The sequence below is a fragment of the Anabrus simplex genome, chromosome X, assembly GCF_040414725.1.
Source record: "Anabrus simplex isolate iqAnaSimp1 chromosome X, ASM4041472v1, whole genome shotgun sequence".
Lineage (NCBI taxonomy): Eukaryota > Metazoa > Arthropoda > Insecta > Orthoptera > Tettigoniidae > Anabrus > Anabrus simplex.
The window spans coordinates 109805450-109824829 of NC_090279.1; the positions used below are offsets into that span (position 1 = coordinate 109805450).

The window sequence follows — 19380 nt, forward strand, 5'->3', positions numbered from 1 at the left end:
AAAGCATATAAAATCATTTCATTGAAGATATACAGTACATTCAAATGATATTAAAATAGTAGGTTCTTAGATGGTACACTTAAAAATGGAGGTATCATAAGTGACAGTTGATGGCTTAAAGCCGTAGTCAGAGTTTGAAGTATCGGTAAAATAACATGTTAATATACACATATGAAAAAGATTACATTAACGAATATAAAATGTAAAATGTAAAGGAAAAACATTCCAAATGTTGGGCAATTATTATTGACGCCAGCGTATATTTGCCCGTAATGTTTAATGGTCAACAGTTCATGGGTTCAGCGAGATTGTACTGACAAGTAGTTTATAGTTGGCTTGAATTAATTTTGATTCATGTGAGTAAGTTTGTAGAGATGATGATGAGCTGTTATTCTCTACGTTGGTAAGATTTGGCTGTTGTTTTCTTAACAGATTGACAATATATTTTCAAAATGTTGATATTGGAAATTTTTGGGAGTTTAATGGGGCTGTTGAAATAATGTTGTTGATTGGTTGGTTCTGAAACGAAGAGAAAAATTGTATTAATATGATGAGAATGAAAGAAAAAACTTGGGAAGGTTTTGTTAAAGTGTTTGATGAAGAGAGGATGTTGGTGCTTACCTATGGCGTTGCTGGCCCGTTTGACTTGTTGCGTGAATCACTAACGTTTTTACTCCTTGTGTTGTACGCATGTCGTCTGTGCGGAGGGGGCGGGGCTGTAGGCTTGTGATTGGCGCACGGAAGCGTGATGTGTATAGTGGGGGAAGCAGAGGGGTGTGAAGCATTTATTGGCTTAAGATTTGCCTGTGGAGGTAAGCTACGTAAGTTGGGAGGGGAAGGGGGGTGTGATATGTTTGTTGACGTGGAAGGAGTGTTTATTGATTCTGTATTGAAAATATTGAAGAAATTTTTGTCCTGAAGGTTTACTTTATTAAACAATGCCACCATTTGATCATATAAAGGGCTTCTATTGTCTATTGGGTCATTTAAATTGTTGTTAGCATTGAATTTTTGGTCTAAAAATATATATAAATTCTCGAATTCGGTCATGAGTCTACCTTTTTTTTTAATCTTTTTAAAATTTGAAGGTCCTGTGGTAAAATTGTGCCCAGTTTATTTCATGTGATTGCTCATCGTTGAGTGTTAATTATGTTTCTGAGCATTGAAATGCTCGGAGTACCTAGTTATGAAGCTTCTTCCTGTTTGTCTGATGTATGAGCTGAGGCACTCATTACATTTTAATCTATAGATACCGGAGCCTGAGTATTTATTATTTTCAGAATTTATTGTATTGTGGTTGAAGAACATTTTTTGGTTTGAGTTTTGAAAGCTATTTTGATCTCTCGATTTTTTAAGGTATTGGTTATTTGATGTATGATTGGGTTGGTGTATGTAAAGGTTGCGTACTTTGATTTTTCATTTTTTATTGGGGAGAGGTTTGTGGATAGTTTCAATTTAACCTTATTAATTAATTTGTCTGTGATGGAGGGGTTATATCCATTGAAAGAGGCTATTTCCTTTATTGTATTTATTTCTTTTTTTTTTAATTGATGGTTGAAAGGGGAATTTTTAGAGCTCTGTACACCATACTGTAAAAAGAGGACTGTTTGTGTGATTGTGGATGTAGGGAACTTTGTTTAATAGTTGTAGGTGTGAATGAGGGCTTTCTGTAAATTTGAAAATCAAACTTATTGAAAGTTCTTGTTATTGTGATGTCGAGAAAATTAATAGATTTGTGGTCCTCATCCTCTTTAGTGAATTTGATGTTCTTATCTAGATTATTTAAATATGTTAATATATTTTCACTGTTGTTGAGATTTTTGTCAATTGTTACTAGCGTGTCGTCGACATAGCGTAGCCATAGATTTAATCCATTGATGTTTTTTATTATTTTGTTGTTTTCGAGGTTATCCATATACATTTCAGAAAGGATTCCGGATAAAGGGTCTCCCATGGCCAGGCCTTCTTGTTTGTACAATTTATCGTTGAAAGTGAAATAGTTGTTTTGTAAGGTATAAGTTTAGTACTTTTAGGAGTTGTTCTATTTCTATTTTGCTTAAACTGCTGTGTTTGGAAAGATTGTTTTTTATTATTTCTATAGTTTTTTTAGCGGAAATGTTTGAATACATGTTAGTGACGTCGAAAGAGTACATTATGTGATTAGGTTTTAAGTTGAATTTTTTAAGGGTTTCACATAATTCTATTGAATTTTTAGGGTGTTTGTTATGGAATTTAAGATGTTTTTTGAGAAATTTTTGGAGGAATTGTGAGTTTTATATGTCGGGCTATTTTGGCTGTTTATGATCGGTCGAATGGGAACGTCCTTTTTATGTACTTTCGGTGATGATCTGACGGTGGGTAGACTTTGGTATTCAAGTTCATTAAATAAAAATGGAGAGTTTTTTAAAAGTGTTTTTAGGTTACGTTGAGTTTTTGTAGTGGGATCCGTTGGGATTATTGAGTAAGTTTCATTAGAGAAGAACTCCTCTGTTTTACGGATGTAATCCTGTTTTTTCATTAAGACTATAGTATTGCCTTTGTCGGCTTTAGTTACTATGATGTTATTAGTGTCAACTTTTTTTCTTAGTTCTAGGATCTGTTTTTGTACGGTAGAGTTATTTTTGTTAGAAATTTATTTTACAAGAGCAGGCAATTTCTTTTTAATTTCGTATTTTACATCATTCTGTTTGTCTGTTGGAATTTGTTTATTTATGTTTGCTTCAGCTTCGGCTATTGTGGTGATTATATCTTCTGCTTTGTGTGGGTTGGGCCAATTAAGTTTTAGGCCTTGGTTGAACAATTGTGTTTCTCTGTCTGAAAAAGTGATGTCAGATAGATTGATTGTAGTAGGAACATTGTTCCAAGGGGAGGGGCATATTTTTATACTACTGTTCCGATTTTGCGATTTTGCTTTTTCTTTTTCTTCTTTTAAATATGTTAATTTGCGATTTAGGGTTTCTTGTTTTTTGTTCAAAGTAATCTGTATTTTATATGAAATGTGTTGTTGATAAGAATTCCATTCTAGAGGTGATAACGATTGCGCGATAATCAAATGTTCGCGATAAAGTTGGGTATTAAAAAAAAAGATTTCTTTTTATACAGTAGTTTTATTTCATTTTTGAGCCAAATGTTGTTGATTTTATTTAGAATGTCTTTAGATTTATGTTTTCGTATCTCAGCGTATGCTTTCTCCCTACAGCAGTCCTGAAAACTCAGCCTAATATGGACCAAAGGGTGCCAGAGTTTGTGAAAATGCCAGGTTATCAGGAAATGGGGTTAAGAAAGAATAAGTACAAATGTCTCCTCACAAAATACAGTACTGTGCTTGTATGTACTGTTTGCTTGAGAATACAACAGAGAATAAACTGCCCAAATACCCTTAAACACAGGAAAAGTACATAATTTATGAAGGCATAAAGCCTTTAGTGCATGAAAATGAAAATTATTGAATACACAGAGTACAGTACCTGATCTGACAGACCTCAGAAAATTAATGAATACACAAAGTACAGTACCTGATAAGACAGACCTCAGAAAAATAATTTATGAAGGCATTAAGCTGTCTATAAGGAAAATTAACTATCCGACTTTGCAAAAACCAGCTACTTTTTCAAAGAAATGCATAATGTCCTGTTGTCTTCTGCACTGAACTCTGTGTTTTGTAGCTCCATCACGAAGATGACAAAGGAACAGTAAGTCCATTACCGACGCACCCTGTTGTTCATAATACTGAAAGTCGATTTTGACAGCTTAAAATTTTTTTTTTCCAAGTTGCTTTACATCACACCGACATGGATAGGTCTTATGGTGATGATGGAATGGGAAAGGGCAAGGAGTTGGGAAGGAAGCGGCCGTGGCCTTAATTAAGGTACAGCCCCGGCATTTGCCTGGTGTAAAAATGGGAAACCATGGAAAACCATTTTCAGGGCACCCGACAGTGGGGTTCGATCCCACTATCTCCCAAATACTGGATACTGACTGCAGCTATCAAGCTCGGTGACAGGCTTTAATCCCTCACTATGTGATGCTTTAGGAGCTTGTACAGTGCAGTCCTCAATGTCAACGTCTCATTAAATACGACAGCAGTAATAATTTCTGCAATGGATATAATGTCTTGCTCGGTATCATTCTGGAACCACTGTTCGACGTCATTTCCATCAGTTTCTGCACGTCCAGGAACTCTTTTAAGGAGTCGAGTAAGTTTACATTTTCTGCTTTATCATGTTCAACGAACTCATTTCCCTCATGATCAAGTAGTTTTTGCCAGGAACAAACTGGTCTTAATGACTCTAACTTGTTCCAGGCATCGCTACCCATCCAACAACATCTAATAGGTTAATTTTCTTTATGTTCTGGATAAGACGTTGACCACCATCGTTTGTGCTTGTATCTTCTCTTGAGACAAAATAAAACTCCATGGTCCATTGGCTGGCGTAAAGCTGTGTCATTGGGTGGTAAAAACATTGCTCGTATGTCCCCATTTTTTAACTCTTCAGTGTCTGGGTGTGGCCGAGTTATCCGGACTGCTGGGTTATCGAGTACTGAGTTTTTGGGACACAACTGTATTACCTTTCATCATATTTTCATTTATGTCTTTGCACTTCTTTTTGTACCATTCTTCTCTTATTCTCCTTGCTTCTCTATTTATCTTGTTCCATAGTTTTGCATATTCTTCCTGGTTTCCTCTCACTTTGCACTTCCTACGTTCTTCCATTAACTCCAGTATATCACCAATGAACCAAGTTTTGTAAACTTCCTTTCCCAGTCTTCCAAAGCATGCACATCAGCCATTTAAGTTATTTCCTTTCCCCCCCCATTTCGCCTGTACATTACTTCCTGACATCTTCTTGAGGTCAATTTTTTCCATTTGTTTTTTTCTCATTTAAAGCTTGCTCGTCACATTTTACCCTAATAATATTCCATCTTTTATATGGTTGTTTTATAACCCTTCTTCCTAAATGCAGTTGGCTCTTCATTAATATCAGATTGTGGTCCATGTCCACTTATGCACCTGGATAGCTCTTACATGATTTGGCGACCTTTTATCATTATATAATCTATCTGGTATCTGTCACATTTCAGATGTATCTTCTTTTGTTTGGTATTCAAGAGGACAGATTGGGGCAAATATTCATTTACAGGACGGAGGAGTAATGGATTGGAATAAATTATCAAGGGGAATGTTCAATAAATTTCCAAGTTCATTGAAAATATTTTAAGAAAAAGCTGGGTAAACAACTGATAGGGAACTGCCACCTGGGTGACCACCCTAAATGCGGTTGGTCGGTCGGTTAGTTGGTTGGTATTGAACATGTGTCAGCTTTCAAATGTCTAGGAAGCATAATAATGGGTCATATGAGGAGCAGTAGGGATGTAAAAACTCACATTGCCATCGCTAAATAAGCCTTCAACAAAAGGAAGAGACTTCTATGTGGACACTTGGACTAAAGTTAAGGAAGAGGATGGCAAAATGCTTTGTTTAGTGTGTGGCGCTATATGGAGCAGAGAGCGGTGGTGATTTTTGTTTTAAGAGGAAGTACAACTATGTAATGAACCTCTCTGAACAATTTAAGTGGAAAAGAAATTTAAAATATAACTTATTTATTCAATGAAGGAATTTTGAAATGAATTACAAAAATGACTGTATTGAGCCAAAAGGTCACTAACAAATAAAAGGGAATGTAAGTTTCCTGTGTGACAGAACACTTAAAATTTACATACCCTTGATTAACCCACTCTCACACATAAAGCGGATGACAAGATCAGAGGTAGCCACATCATTGGCTGGTATGCATTTGAGTGTCACCTGCAGACCAAGGTTCTGTCTTAGGTCAGAAATATCGGCGCACTCTTTTAGGATGTGGGGCATGGTGAAGTCGGAACCACAAGAACACACTGGGTCTTCCCTCTTTAGTAGATAAGAATGGGTAGATCATCTGTGACCTATCCTTCCTCAAACTACACAATACTGTGGACGCTAAGGAAGATGGATGAAAAGAGACTAGAAAGCATTTCAGATGTGGTTATGGAGAAGGATGGAAAGGGTATAATGGGTGAAAATGGTATGGAACGGCCAGGAATTGGAAAGAGTTGGAGAAAAGGAGAAGTTATTACAGATCATCCATACAAGGAGGAGGAACTGGCTTGGGCACTGGCTGTGAAGAGAGTGTTTGCTGGTGGAAGCTCTAGAAGGATCAGTAAATGGGTAACAAATGGTGGACGGTGTCGGAAAATTACACAAGAACTAAAAGGACGACTGCAGGCAGGACTGCATGGAGAGTGGCTGTGTGAAGATCTGCCTAAGGGCAGTACGCGTTAATGGGCCGATTGCAGAAACGGTATTTAGACGATGTCTACGGTTAAACAGTGCCTAAGCATGGCTGCCGCATTGCAGAGATGTTATTTATCACTTAGACACTGTCTAAAACCGATGTTCAACCGGTTATGTTTAAACACTGCCGAGAGCACTGTTTAACCTCAAATGAGAGGAGTGAATCACAATCAGAGGTTATGTACAATGAAATATGTAATTTGTATTTTCATGTTGAGACGATTCCGGGCAGAAAGGTTAGTCCGACGGCCTCTCTGTGGGTCGCCCGCTGCTAAATCGCAGCAATTCGTTTGACATGCACGGGGAGATAAACTTAAAATAAGGTCTTGCTTTACGAGAGACTTGTTTCTTGAGACTGACGAAGTGACAGTCCGGGAACTGTCAACTTGAATACAATTCTTCGCAACCAATATATTTTATTATGTACATGGGGTAATTTCCATGGAATTATAGGTCATTTCGACTACATACATATCAGAATTACGTGTCCCGATCGTCTGAGGGCTGTCACACACATCAACCGGAAGGGATTCACTTATATTTACTGCCAAGTAAACACACATAATGGTGAAAACTAAACAGTAGGTTGTATGGGATTTTCATATATATAATCGTAAAAGTTTTCAGCAACTATCAGATAGGAAAAGGCTAGTAGTGGTGATTATCGTTCAAAGAGGACTGGGGAAGAAGAGCCGTGGCCATAATAACAGCCCTAGTATATGCCTGGTGTAAAAATAGGGAAACTATGGAAAACAATCTTCACGGCTGCCGATGATGCGTTTCGAACCTACGATCTCCAGAATGCAACCTACATCTATACGGCCCGTACGACACACTCAGTTACACTTTACTATTGCGTCATCTTCCCTTCATCGAAGATACCGTAGTTATGAGCAGATTACACTCACTGTAACAACGCTATAATGAAAGCTACACTTCCCCGTATGGTAGCATGTCGCTTTAGTGTCGATAATATTATGAGATTATAATTTCCACCGAAAGCGATACCCTTTTCTGTGGGCAAGTCATGCTCACCCATATTTGAGTAATGTGTAGGAAGACAAACAGCTAACTGGCATTTGGCGCGCACACCGACGAATTTCATTGGTCGCGACACGCAAAGAGTTGCATGAAAGACACTTCTGTCTCCATTTTCAAACCAAAATTGAAACTTTAAGGGATGTCTAGATAAACATCAACTGAACATTGTTTATGCAATGGAAGATTGTGAACGATTTAGACGTTGTTTAGGTAGACGATGTCTAAGGCTTAAAACTAGTCATCGTTTCTGCAATCGGCCCAAATATGTAGCAGGTTATAAGTTATAAGTGACGCCTAAGAACAAGTAGGATTCTTTCGAACTACACAATGTTAATGATAAGAAAACAGTTATAGCAAAAACTACTATCTGCATCTGCAGCTTTTATGTATGAAATGAGTAACAGAGACTACACTAAGCTGATCACTCCATGTTAAGAAAACAGTAAGCCAGGATTGCCATATCGAACAGCTCTGATCAACAGCATCACGGAAAAATGGCGGCACATAGATTTCAATAATAATCATTAAATTAATGTCGTAATGGCCCACCTTTTTAACCCTAGAATCATAAACTTTCGTCTCCCAGACTACGCACCCCTGTAGTTTCCGCAGGAATTTCCAGACACTAATGAACTGTGCTTTCCCCCTCCATCTAATCTTCCCCAGCTATCAACAATAAGTGCTGACCTTGATTTCAAGCATAAAGGTCCAGTTGTTTGTTCACTGCGACATGACCGTCAGGTGGTGGTGGTGATTATTGTTTTAAGAGGAAGTACAACTAGGCAACCATCCTCTATGTAACACTAATCAGAGTGAAAATATGGAAGGGGTCCGACACTTCGAAAAATGAAGATATCGGCCAAAGGAAGACAAGGGCCACGAAGGGCATGAAAATGAAAGACTCCCTAGCCCTCGCAAACCTAATAGCGTCGGGGTCTGAAAAGAACAAGAGTTGACCAAGAGAGGTCGGATAGGATAGATGAAAGTGAGGAGCCTGGCACAAGTAAGTGGAAGCAATGCCAGGACTCAGCTAAGGGCCCCGTGGTCACCAACCCATGCTCCAAAGTTCAGAGCCCCTGGGGCCCCTTTTACTCGCCTCTTACGACAGGCAGGGGATACCGTGGGTGTTATTCTACCGCCCCCACCCACAGGGGGACGACATGACCGTCATCTGAGAGACGAAAGTTTATGATTTGTGAAAGTATTCGTGATTTGTACATAGCTGTAAATAGTGTGAATATTTGGTTTATTACAGTAATGTTTTTTGTACGTAATACGTAAGCTTAATAGGATACTGAAATGGAAAATCTAGCGCACGATGATGAATTGATAGCGGCAGTTCTGGATTAGACAGAGAACCACTCTCTGCAGGAGACATTAGTGGTAATGTATTTCATGAATGAAATTACCCAGGCAATACATGGATCTAACAGAAATATTACGACCGACAATTGGTTCACCTCAATTCGTCTGGCTGATTATCTGCATTGCGACAATAACCTGACAATCATTGGAACAATGAGAAAAGACAAGCCACAGATACCGCCAGAGATGAAAACAGTCAAAGTAAGAAAGCTTGGGTCCTCCATGTTTTGTTATAATGGTATAAAAGCATTGGAATCCTATAAAGGAAAATCAAACAAGAATGTAATCCTCCTTTCTACATGCCATGAAGTAGGAACAATAGCGGCCAGTGGGAAACCAGATATGACGGAAGACTACAATGGGACTAAAGGTGCCGTGGACACTTTCGATGAAATGTCAACACTGATGTCCTCTTCAAGAAAAACGAGAAGATGGCCAATGTGTATCTTTTATTGTATGATTAATACATCACTTGTCACTGCATACATTATTTATGTGCATAAGATGGTTGAAAAAGGCCAAAAGCCACTTTCAAGGCGAGAGTTTGCAAAGGATATATCCGAAATGCTAATGGCTCCAAAGCTGCAAGAGAGAATTCAGACACCAACTTTGAGGCGCAGCCTGAAGAGGACCATCGCTGAAATTCTTGGAAAAGATGGCATTCCTGAAGAGCCTCAATCAGGTACTGCTAAAAGAATAATAATTTGTGCGTTTTGTCCATCAAATAAATGAAGAATGACCCGATTCTTTTGTAAGACATGGCGAAGGCACTTGTCTTGATCACCAGGCAAAACAGTGCATTGAATGTGCCTATTGAAGAAAAACTGACCAGAGTGTATTGTCATCACTACGTGTGGTAGTTTTAAGTATAATATTCTGTATTTTGTGTAAAATGTTAGGTTTATGCATATTAAAGTGCTTTTCTTTTTGGTAGTCTGACAGACGAAAGTTTATGATTCGTGTTACACTGGAGGGACTTTATGATTCTAGGGTTAATACTGTAATATACAATATTATTGAATTACATTAGTAAAATAGGGACTAATTTTGGCCTTGGCTGTACCAACACAAAATTGACATTAAAATCTGGGATAAACTATGTGTAAAATTTGAAAAATAAATTAGGCTCTAAATTGTTAGCATATGGAGTATGCACATCATCCAGACTCTTTCTCGCATTAATATTAATAAATTGTTAGTTCCATCACTGCTAATCATTACAATTTCAATTGCAAAACGGGAACTGGTAAATGTCGGTTCTGTAGTCTGATCGTCAATCACCAAATCTATAGGGACCGTGCTCGCACGAGAATTTTAGTAGCTAGCGCCCCTAACGGAAACAGCTGCAGTCGTTTGATGGGGCACTCACGAGACCATTGACAGTGCAGTCCATTACAACCAGGGCAGTAAGCTTTGACTTGTGATTGTAAAATAAAGAGGTAAAGCCGGACAATAATGGCTTCGACTGTAGCAGTGACCGCTATAAATTATGTAGGGTTTCAGACAGTGCAACACTCAGATTATTTCCGGGAACCCACGCTAAAGAAAGGTGAAGATTTAAATAGCAGTAACCATGTCTTTGACGTGAAGGAAAGGTTAGGGCAAGAAATATACGGCAAGTGTCTACGGGAAACGAGTATTAATCAGTCACCATACAACGTTGAAATTAAGGTATTTACTATATTTTATTCCTATTTCGGGAAATTGTTAATTAATTATTTATTCACAATAACTTTAGTTATAAATAATTGAATCATTGAGCGGTGCCATTGCATACACTGAGTCCTATAAGAGTTGTAATCATGAATTTAGAGTCGGATGCCTTTCCTGAAACACAATTCTTTCAACTGAAAATCGCACTTCAGTGACACTTGGGTTCAAACCACGGTCACTAAATTCAGAGGCTAGCAGCTAAGCTAACATAGGAAAAACAAGCCAATTTTTCTCAGTTATTCTACTGTATTATAAAGGGGGTAGCGAGCGGCTTGCTTCAAGTTCCGGCGACTGTGGTTCAAATCCCGACAGATTTTCACTTACATAAAATCAGCTTCATGGTCCGTATCGCACTTCAATAGATTCATGGCGACAACTTCTTCTTGAGTGTACTTCCCCTGCGCAGGCGGGCTAAGCTGTGAATGACGATGAAATGGTTCAAATATTATTAAAAAAAATACTTAGTTCCTAAAGGTGATGCGATAAATAATTCCTCATTATAAGTATTTTTATTTATTTTCACATTGACAGTAACAGGAACATTGTTCACGGTGATTGTGGATGCAAATCAGGTCAGTCGAAACGCTGTAAGGACATTGCTGCTTTGTGTTCCTTTATTAACTCCGAGAGGGACTCCTCCAAAACCACCATAGTGCAGCAATGGAAAAAATAAACCTAAATGTGCTCGTAAGGATCTATATTCGAAAGGAGAGAAGATAGCAGAACTGTTGAAACCATACGTCCACGTTGCTGAACAAACAGAATCAACCACTTTCAATAAAACTTGTTTGTACCAACGAGTAAAAACATATTGAGTGTGCCCTCACTGATATGCTTAAAGCCGAATGTTAGAGTGAAAATTACGTGGTGACAAGTTCCATTCTACAAAAAGTTATAGATGATGCTGTAGAACGTAGCGAAATTGAGGATTTGATCTAGTGTCTGAACGAAGTACAAAATCAGAATACCCATGCAGTCCATAGGTGCTATTTTGTTACAAAAATGTCCACTGTTAAATTATGAATCAAACCCGTGAATTATCTCGATTTCTTGCCTCAAGATGTGCAACTATTTTATATCGCAAATGAAACAGTTACAACAGAACAGATGTACAAAATTGCATTTGACACAAGGTTTCAGTATCGCTGTGCTGCGTGGTTCAATTAAAGAAAATTACGCTTATCTGCCAGCCAGCAAGCTGATCAGATTAAGACACTGAGAAGTGGTGATTATGATCAACTTGCAAGGTCATTTCTGATTTCTACATCCCTTAACACACCTGCGATGAGGTAAGGTAGGAACACTGAACAACTTGCGGTGGCTGAGTACTGCAAACTCAGTGACTGTTTTGTAAAACAGGTCGGAGTGTGCATCAAAGTAGAGCACCCATTGCTGTGTTGAAGTCCAGAAGGGATAGTATTTCATCCCAATGGCTTTCTCTCCTGGAAATTGTGTCCTTTTTCGTGTAAAGGAAACCCTATTATTCAAGAGAAACGGAGCAATGTACCGCATTTGTATGCGACACAACAAGGTGAAATTAATATTAGAGATAGTCACGTCTACTACACCCAAGTGCAGATATCCATGTATGTTTTGAACATCAACTTACGTGAACTGTTTGTATATTCTCCTAAAGGAAGTATCACTGTGAAAATTTCAAGGCATGAGCAATTCCTGTGTACTGCCATTCCCTTACTGGAAAGGTTTTATTTTCAGTATTATCTGCCATTAATTCGGAATATGTTGTTACGGGTACCGGTAGTGTCACATTGAGGGACACGTGTATGCACTTTTACCTTTTTATCTTGCTCACTGACGCACTTCAAAGTTTTCAATGCAGAAAACTAACAGTAACAAAGATACATTGTATTTGGTCCCAAACGCTATCAGCGGTTGAGGAGACATTGCTTTCTCTTTTTTGGCCAACGTTGAGAGACTTACCATGCTGTAAAACTCACCTTATGTCTCATAATAAAACAGGGTGAACACGAGGCTAGTTCATTTTAATTTGAAGGAGAAGTTCCCTACAATAAATGTTAATGTCAATTCCTTGCTGGGAGATGAGTGAAAGTTTTGTTTACTTTTACTTTTACTCGTTCGACTCTCCATTCTTTCAGTTAACACCGTCATTAACTAACTCGAGCGCTGGCTTTCAGCTTACCCCATCAAACGTTTTCTGAGGTAGTCACAAGAGCGCACCACTCGCCATTCGCACGGTCCCTATACTTGAGTGGTGTTAGCAGTATGCAAGCCACTGGACGCCACTGTAAATAACCATCACCTGACACAGAACTGCTAGATGGCATTTCCACATCAACCAACGTAAATAAAATGTACCAGTAGTGTCTGTTAAAATCATGCTGAAATGCTGTTGGACATTGTCAGGATGGTACATGAAGATATGGTTAAAACTGACACATTCTTCATTTGTGGCTGGTATAAATTCTCAATTCATTGCGGTGTCTATGATGTTAACCTCTCGTTACGGCATGTGGTGCGTGGCCTCATCAATAAAGTAAATAAATCACTGTATTAATGTTAAAGAAAGAAATTGAGCATGGTGCAGGTGGTGGTGATTATTGTTTAAAGATGAAGTACAACTAGGCAACCATCCTCTATATAACACTAATCAGAGAGGAAAAAAAATGGAAGGGGTCCGACACTTCAAAATAGGGAGATATCAGCGAAAGGAAGACAAGGGCCACGAAGGGCATGCAAATGAAAGACTTCCTAGCCTCCATACGTAATACCATCGGGGTCAGAAAAGAACAAGAGTTGACCAAGAGGGGTCGGATAGGATAGATGAAAGTGAAGAGCCTGGCACAAGAAAGTGGAAGCAATGCCACGACTCAGCTAAGGGCCCCATGGTTGCGAACTCACGCTCCGAAGTTCAGAGCCTCTGGGGCCCCTTTTAGTCGCCTCTTACGACAGGCGTGGGATACCGTGGGTGTTATTCTACTGCCTCCACCCACAGGGGGGTGAAAGTGAGGAACCTGGCACAAACAATTGGAAACAATGCTAGGACTCAGCTAAGGGCCCTGTGGTCACCAAACCATGTTCCCAAGTTAAAAACCAATGGAGCCCCTTTTAGTCATCTCGTAGAACAGAAGTTAATTGAAGGGAGTCAACAAAGTGATGGATGTTCCAGCCATTGAACTTCCTCCCTGCAAATGTATTTGTTAAATAGAAAATCTTCAGTAGTTATTTTAATAATGCACAGGCAAAAAATGCCTCATCATTTTTTCTCTCTTTCGTAATACAACATGAAGTAAACTCCATGACACTACAGCCTTGAAGGGCCTTGGTCTACCAAGCGACCGCTGCTCAGCCCGAAGGCCTGCAGATTACGAGGTGTCGTGTGGTCAGCACGACGATTCCTCTCGGCCGTTATTCTTGGCTTTCTAGACTGGGGCCGCCATCTCACCGTCAGATAGCTCCTCAATTCTAATCACGTAGGCTGAGTGGACCTCGAACCAGCCCTCAGGTACAGGTAAAAATCCCTGACCTGGCCGGGAATCGAACCCAGGGCCTCAGGAATGTACCCCTCCACCACGGGGCCGGCATACAACATGAAGTACATTATAATATTCCTTAATCATAAGGAATTATGGGTGTGTATGAGGGGGTCTGTTCAATCCTTGTAGGTCCGTAGAAGCAATACTCTTTTCTTAATGTGGAATGATCTACACAAATATTAGTCCTGATAGACTCTGAAACAGATGCATGTTCATTATTAAACTGCCCATTATGCAGTACTTACAGCAATTGTGAAACTAAAGCACAATTGACCTACTACTTTGAAACATCATTAATAGCACCACAGTTTGAGTCACCATGGGTGGAACAGATGTTTATTTTCAGGCCTTAGATGTAAGATTGATGCTTGTGCAGCAGCCATGCTTACCCTTCTCCCCACATCCACGCGAGTTCTCATCAGACGACCAGTGTAACAATATATAAAATACAGCGGATATGTACATACCAGTGCTAACTGAATGGGAGCACAAAATATGTTGCTCATAGCAGGTACTGAACTGCGGTGATCAGTAACCCAGTACCGTAGGGAAGTATCTGAGACCATGATGGTGGTGGTGGTGAGTATTGTTTTAAGAGGAAGTACAACTAGGCAACCATCCTCTATATAACACTAATTAGAGAGAAAAAATGGAAGGGGTCCGACACTTCGAAACATGAAGATATCGGCCAAAGAAAACAAGGGCCCCGAAGGGCGTGAAAATGAAAGACTCCCTAGCCCTCGCAAACCTAATAGCATCGGGGTCGGAAAAGAACAAGAGTTGACCAAGGGAGGTCAAATAGGATAGATAGATGAAAGTGAGGAGCCTGGCACAAGTGGAAGCAATGCCAGGACTCAGCTGAGGGCCCCGTGGTCGCCAACCCATGCTCTAAAGTTCAGAGCCCCTGGGGCTTGTTTTCATCTCTCAAACAAGAAGGTTATAAGAGATGTAACCCTGGAGCATAGATGAAAGTGTAATAGGCTATCTACATTAGAGCATCAGTAAAGTAGGCCTATTCTGTGTCGAGTGGTGGTGGTAATTATTGTTTAAAGAGGAAGTACAACTGGGCAACCATCCTCTATTTGGTGCTAAGCCATGCTGGCTACCATTATAATTATTTCTATGTAACAGTGTTTGAATAATGTTGCATTGTTTAGTCTATATATAAAATAAGAGTTTTGTTTGTACATTGCTCAGAATTTAAAGAGAATGGTATATCTGTATCATTCGTGTCCATAGTAACAAGGAAATGCATTTTTTATATTTCCTTCATTTCTGTCTGTCTGTATGTATCTATGTATGTATTGAACCCATGACCTTTGTGCCCTAAGAATATTTAATAAGAAGTTCGATTCTTGATAGCATGGAATTGACACGTGGCAAGGGGGTGATTACCTTCGGTCCCACGCTCTGGGATACGTGACGTCAGTCGCACGTGCCAACGGCGGAAGAATCTTAAGTCATTTTTGTGAACTATTTCAAAGCGCGTGTATATGGCGTGCCCAAGCCAAGTCGAAAACATAGTGCCTATCAAATGAGGTCATTTATCCCACAAATCGAACACGTATAAATTTTAAATGTCCATGAACACTACCGCCGGAAATGTAGTGAGTATGTAGTCACCTTCAAAACTCTTGTAATTACAGTTTAGTTAAGTCAGAAAATTTATAGAAATTTTCTTGGCGGCAAAGGGAGATGCCCGAAGAGAGGGGGTAACTGCTATAAATATGGAGGGACACCATGACGAAGTCTCCTTCTCCTGCATTTTGTGTTACGAAGCTGATGAAAGAGGGTTGAGCTGCTCTGTGAAATCAAACAACAAAAGTAGACTAAGTTCAACCGCAGATTTTAGCCATTGTGGCTGGGGTCTTGACTCCATGTGGAGATAGTTTTCTTGAGTGGAAATAATTGTACCAGATAGGACGGTCAAAGTACCGAAAAAAATTTTATGTGATAAAGAAAGTAATTCGTGTGCGGAAATAAATACAGTCTACCGTGTGCGCTCAACAAAAACAAGTGAAGGGCATTTCTTTTTTTTTATGCTTTATTTCCAGGAAACCTGAAGAAATATAATGATCTGTAAAGCCAGAAATGTAAAAATGGCTAAATAAAAATACCAGGGTCGCTGGTGAGTCCATGATGACCGATGGCGTAACGTAAGGTATGTGACTTACCATCTTACTACCTATCATATCTTGTTTCATGATCTCTAAATGTGTATTTGAATGGGGTATATATGACGCAGTTGGTCCCCTATTAAGTTTTTGTAAATGTTAGAATACGACCAGAAAAGAGTCATTTGTTTTATTTTCCACTTGGATAAATTTTGAAGTCTTGCAAGTGCTGTATGATGTTGTAAAAAGTTATTGAATAGGGTTTCGAAGTGATATCACGTCCAATGTAGATCGTCATTTCCGTGTGTTATTGACTATATTTTGTGATGTCAAATTAAGATGTTCATTCGACGTAAAATTTTTCTGTCTAAAATTTTGACGTAAATAATATAAGAAATCCATAGTTACCCATTTTCAATCGAGTGGAAGCGCGCTGTCGGGTGAGAGTATAGTGTGATGAATTTGGTCACGGAGTGAAACGTTTTTCTAGGCCCATTTTAAACTGTGTCTGACTGACAATAAAAAGATCTAGTAGAATTTTTCAGTCATTTTCGTGAAAATCCAGTTATAAAAATACGATATTTTATGTGAAGTTATTCATTATTAATGCACTGTGCGTATTAGACGTCGTGGATTCTAGTAAGGATTTTATTCCAGTTCCTTTGGTCGGTGATAGTCGTGAGTTGGGAAACAGAGGTTAGTTTTTGATCACAAAGTTTATACAAGGAGTAATTTTAATACCACCTATTCCAATACAAATTTATTTCACTATAGTGTGGTTAAATACACATGGAAATTATCAGAAATTTGAAGTACATGTTTCGCCCACTATTTATTGGGCATCATCAGCTTCAATCAATCTTAAAACACTCATGGTCTAAGGAGTCATAATAGCTTATGTAAAAAATTTGATGAATATTTACAAGTGTTAATACTGTGGATGTAAATTGTTTACAGTAAAAAATATTAAAACAGAACTTATACTAAAAAAAACTTTGAAAAAATAATGTGTTCATCTAAAAGTAAGTCATATATTGTTTTTAAAAAATAGTCCATGTCTGACACTGAAATGGATCTTCTTGATGAGAAGTTTAAGCAATATATATTACACTAGGAAACAGAATATAAAAAAATGAGGCGTCAACAGGATAAGAACAAAACGGTTAAAAGATGCAGTAAAAGTTCATATTTGAGGCCAATATTTAAAATAAGGATGAAAAGATGTAGTTGCATTGAAAGCAGTCTAGTTTATGACGTCTTGGAAAATTGGATTAAAATAGTGGTATGTCGTGAAGTGCTGAAAAACATTGAAGAGTTTGCCGTAAAATGCTGCTAAAATATCGAATAAAAGAAGGTAGGCTGGACGACAAATTCGTGTAACAGAAAATGCCGCTTGTAGACGTGGATGTCTGTAGTAGACAATGTTGTCAATCTGGAATGCAGGAAGGCTAACTTGACGACGGGAGATAAGCCAAGAATATATCACTGAAAACGATAAGTAGCCACATTAAAGGATTCATTTTTATAGTTTGAGCAGGCTTACTGGTGAAACGTGAATGTAAATGTTTTTCTCTCATACATTTTTTATGTTTTCCATAAGACTAAGATGTTTGCTTCCTGAGTAACGTCTTTGTTTTGGTTGGCTGACACCTTCATACGATACAAAAATCAGGTAGTACTATGTTACGCTTTTGTGTAATAATGTAATAAAATTCAGGAAGAAGACTCAGTTCGCTGCCAGGGTCCATGTTAAAAATTAGTAGTGCTGAAAGTGTTAATAAGAGTCGAAACTAGTCCCAGTATTAATAAAATATAGTAACATGAAATTAAAGTTATTGAATAGGTGGACCGTCCTCACCATTGGTAGTGATCAACTGTCGATACGGATCCATAATGAAACTTATTACTGCCCATCTCTCTCTCTGTGTGTGTGTGTGTGTGCGTGTGCGTGTGCGTGCGTGCGTGCGTGTGAGAGAGAGACACACACACGCACACCAGATCACTGTGCATGCATTGCCATCTTCAGTTCAGTATGCGGAACCACTGCAGTGAAACTCGCAGTTTTTAATCACTGTAACAAACTCTGAAATATCAGAAATGTGGCTGTGATTAACCTCTCCAGGATACTTTAATAATAGCTGTACATGAAAAAAAAAAAAGGAAAATAATACTGTGTGCTCTAAGTTCCAGAGTACAGTATTTACTAGCATCCAAATCTCACTTTTGGTGTTTGGGCCATTTCTGGGAGAAAATAAGTCGGGTCTCCTCTTAAATCAATGACAGTGAAAATGTATAATACTTACTTTTACCACCTTTTTTGAAGAGTTTAGCAGAACATACATTCTTATAACATGCTTTACTAGGTTCAGGTTCCATGTTGAAGGGTACGTTGCAACGTGGTTCTTCATCTCCACTGCATACAACACAGTTTATAGCATCGCCTGGAAAAACACAGAGACGTAGTAGTAGTAGTAGTAGTAGTAACAGTAGTAGTAGGTTTTTCTTCTATTTTGCTTAACGTCGCACCGACACAGATATGTCTTATGGCGACGATGGGATCGGAAATGTCTAGGAAGTGGAAGGAAGCGGGAGTGGCCTTAATTAAAGTACAGCCCCGGCATTTGCCTGGTGTGAAAATGGAAAACCATCTTCAGGGTTGCCGACAGTGAGGCTCGAACTTACTATTTCCCGAATACTGGATACTGGCCGCACTTAAGCGACTGCAGCTATCGACCTCAGTAGTAATAGTAGTAGTAACATAAAAAGCTTAACCTCTTCAGATGGTGGTGGTGGTGATTATTGTTTTAAGAGGCAGTACAACTGGGTAACCTCTATTAACACTAATACGAGGAAAAAAATGGGAGGTGACCAATACTTCGAAGACCAAAGGTATCGGCCATAGAAAGACCAGCACCACGAAGGGCATGAAAATGAAAGGCCCTGGGATTCGCAAACCTAATACCGTCAGGGTTGGAAAAGAACAAGATATGACGAAGGAAGATTGGATAGGGTAGATGAAAGTGAGGAACCTGGCACAATGAGTAGACGCAGTACCAGGACTCAGCTAAGGGCCCTGTGGTCACCTAAACAAGCTCACAAATTAAAAGCACCTGGAGCACCTTTTAGTCATCTTTTAGATTAGGCAGGGGATACCATGGATCTTATTCTACTGCCCCAACCCACAGGGGATTTGGCTAGAAGATGGTGAGGGTCAGTGAAATGAGACAATCAGTTAGGTGGTGGTGGTGGTGGTGATTATTAATTTTTTTTTCTAGTTGCTTTATGTCGCACGGACAGAGAT

General features: G+C 38.9%; 1 protein-coding gene across 5 annotated transcripts in view; it reads right to left on the reverse strand.

Moving 5' to 3' along the window:
* LOC137503128 (uncharacterized) overlaps positions 1-19380 on the reverse strand; it is a 247963-nt gene that overhangs the window by 5555 nt on the left and 223028 nt on the right. For all 5 annotated transcript variants that reach the window (XM_068230598.1, XM_068230601.1, XM_068230602.1 and 2 more), the window contains exon 3: positions 18383-18520. In XM_068230598.1, the coding sequence (XP_068086699.1) occupies positions 18383-18520 (138 nt within the window). The remainder of the gene's footprint in view (positions 1-18382; positions 18521-19380) is intronic.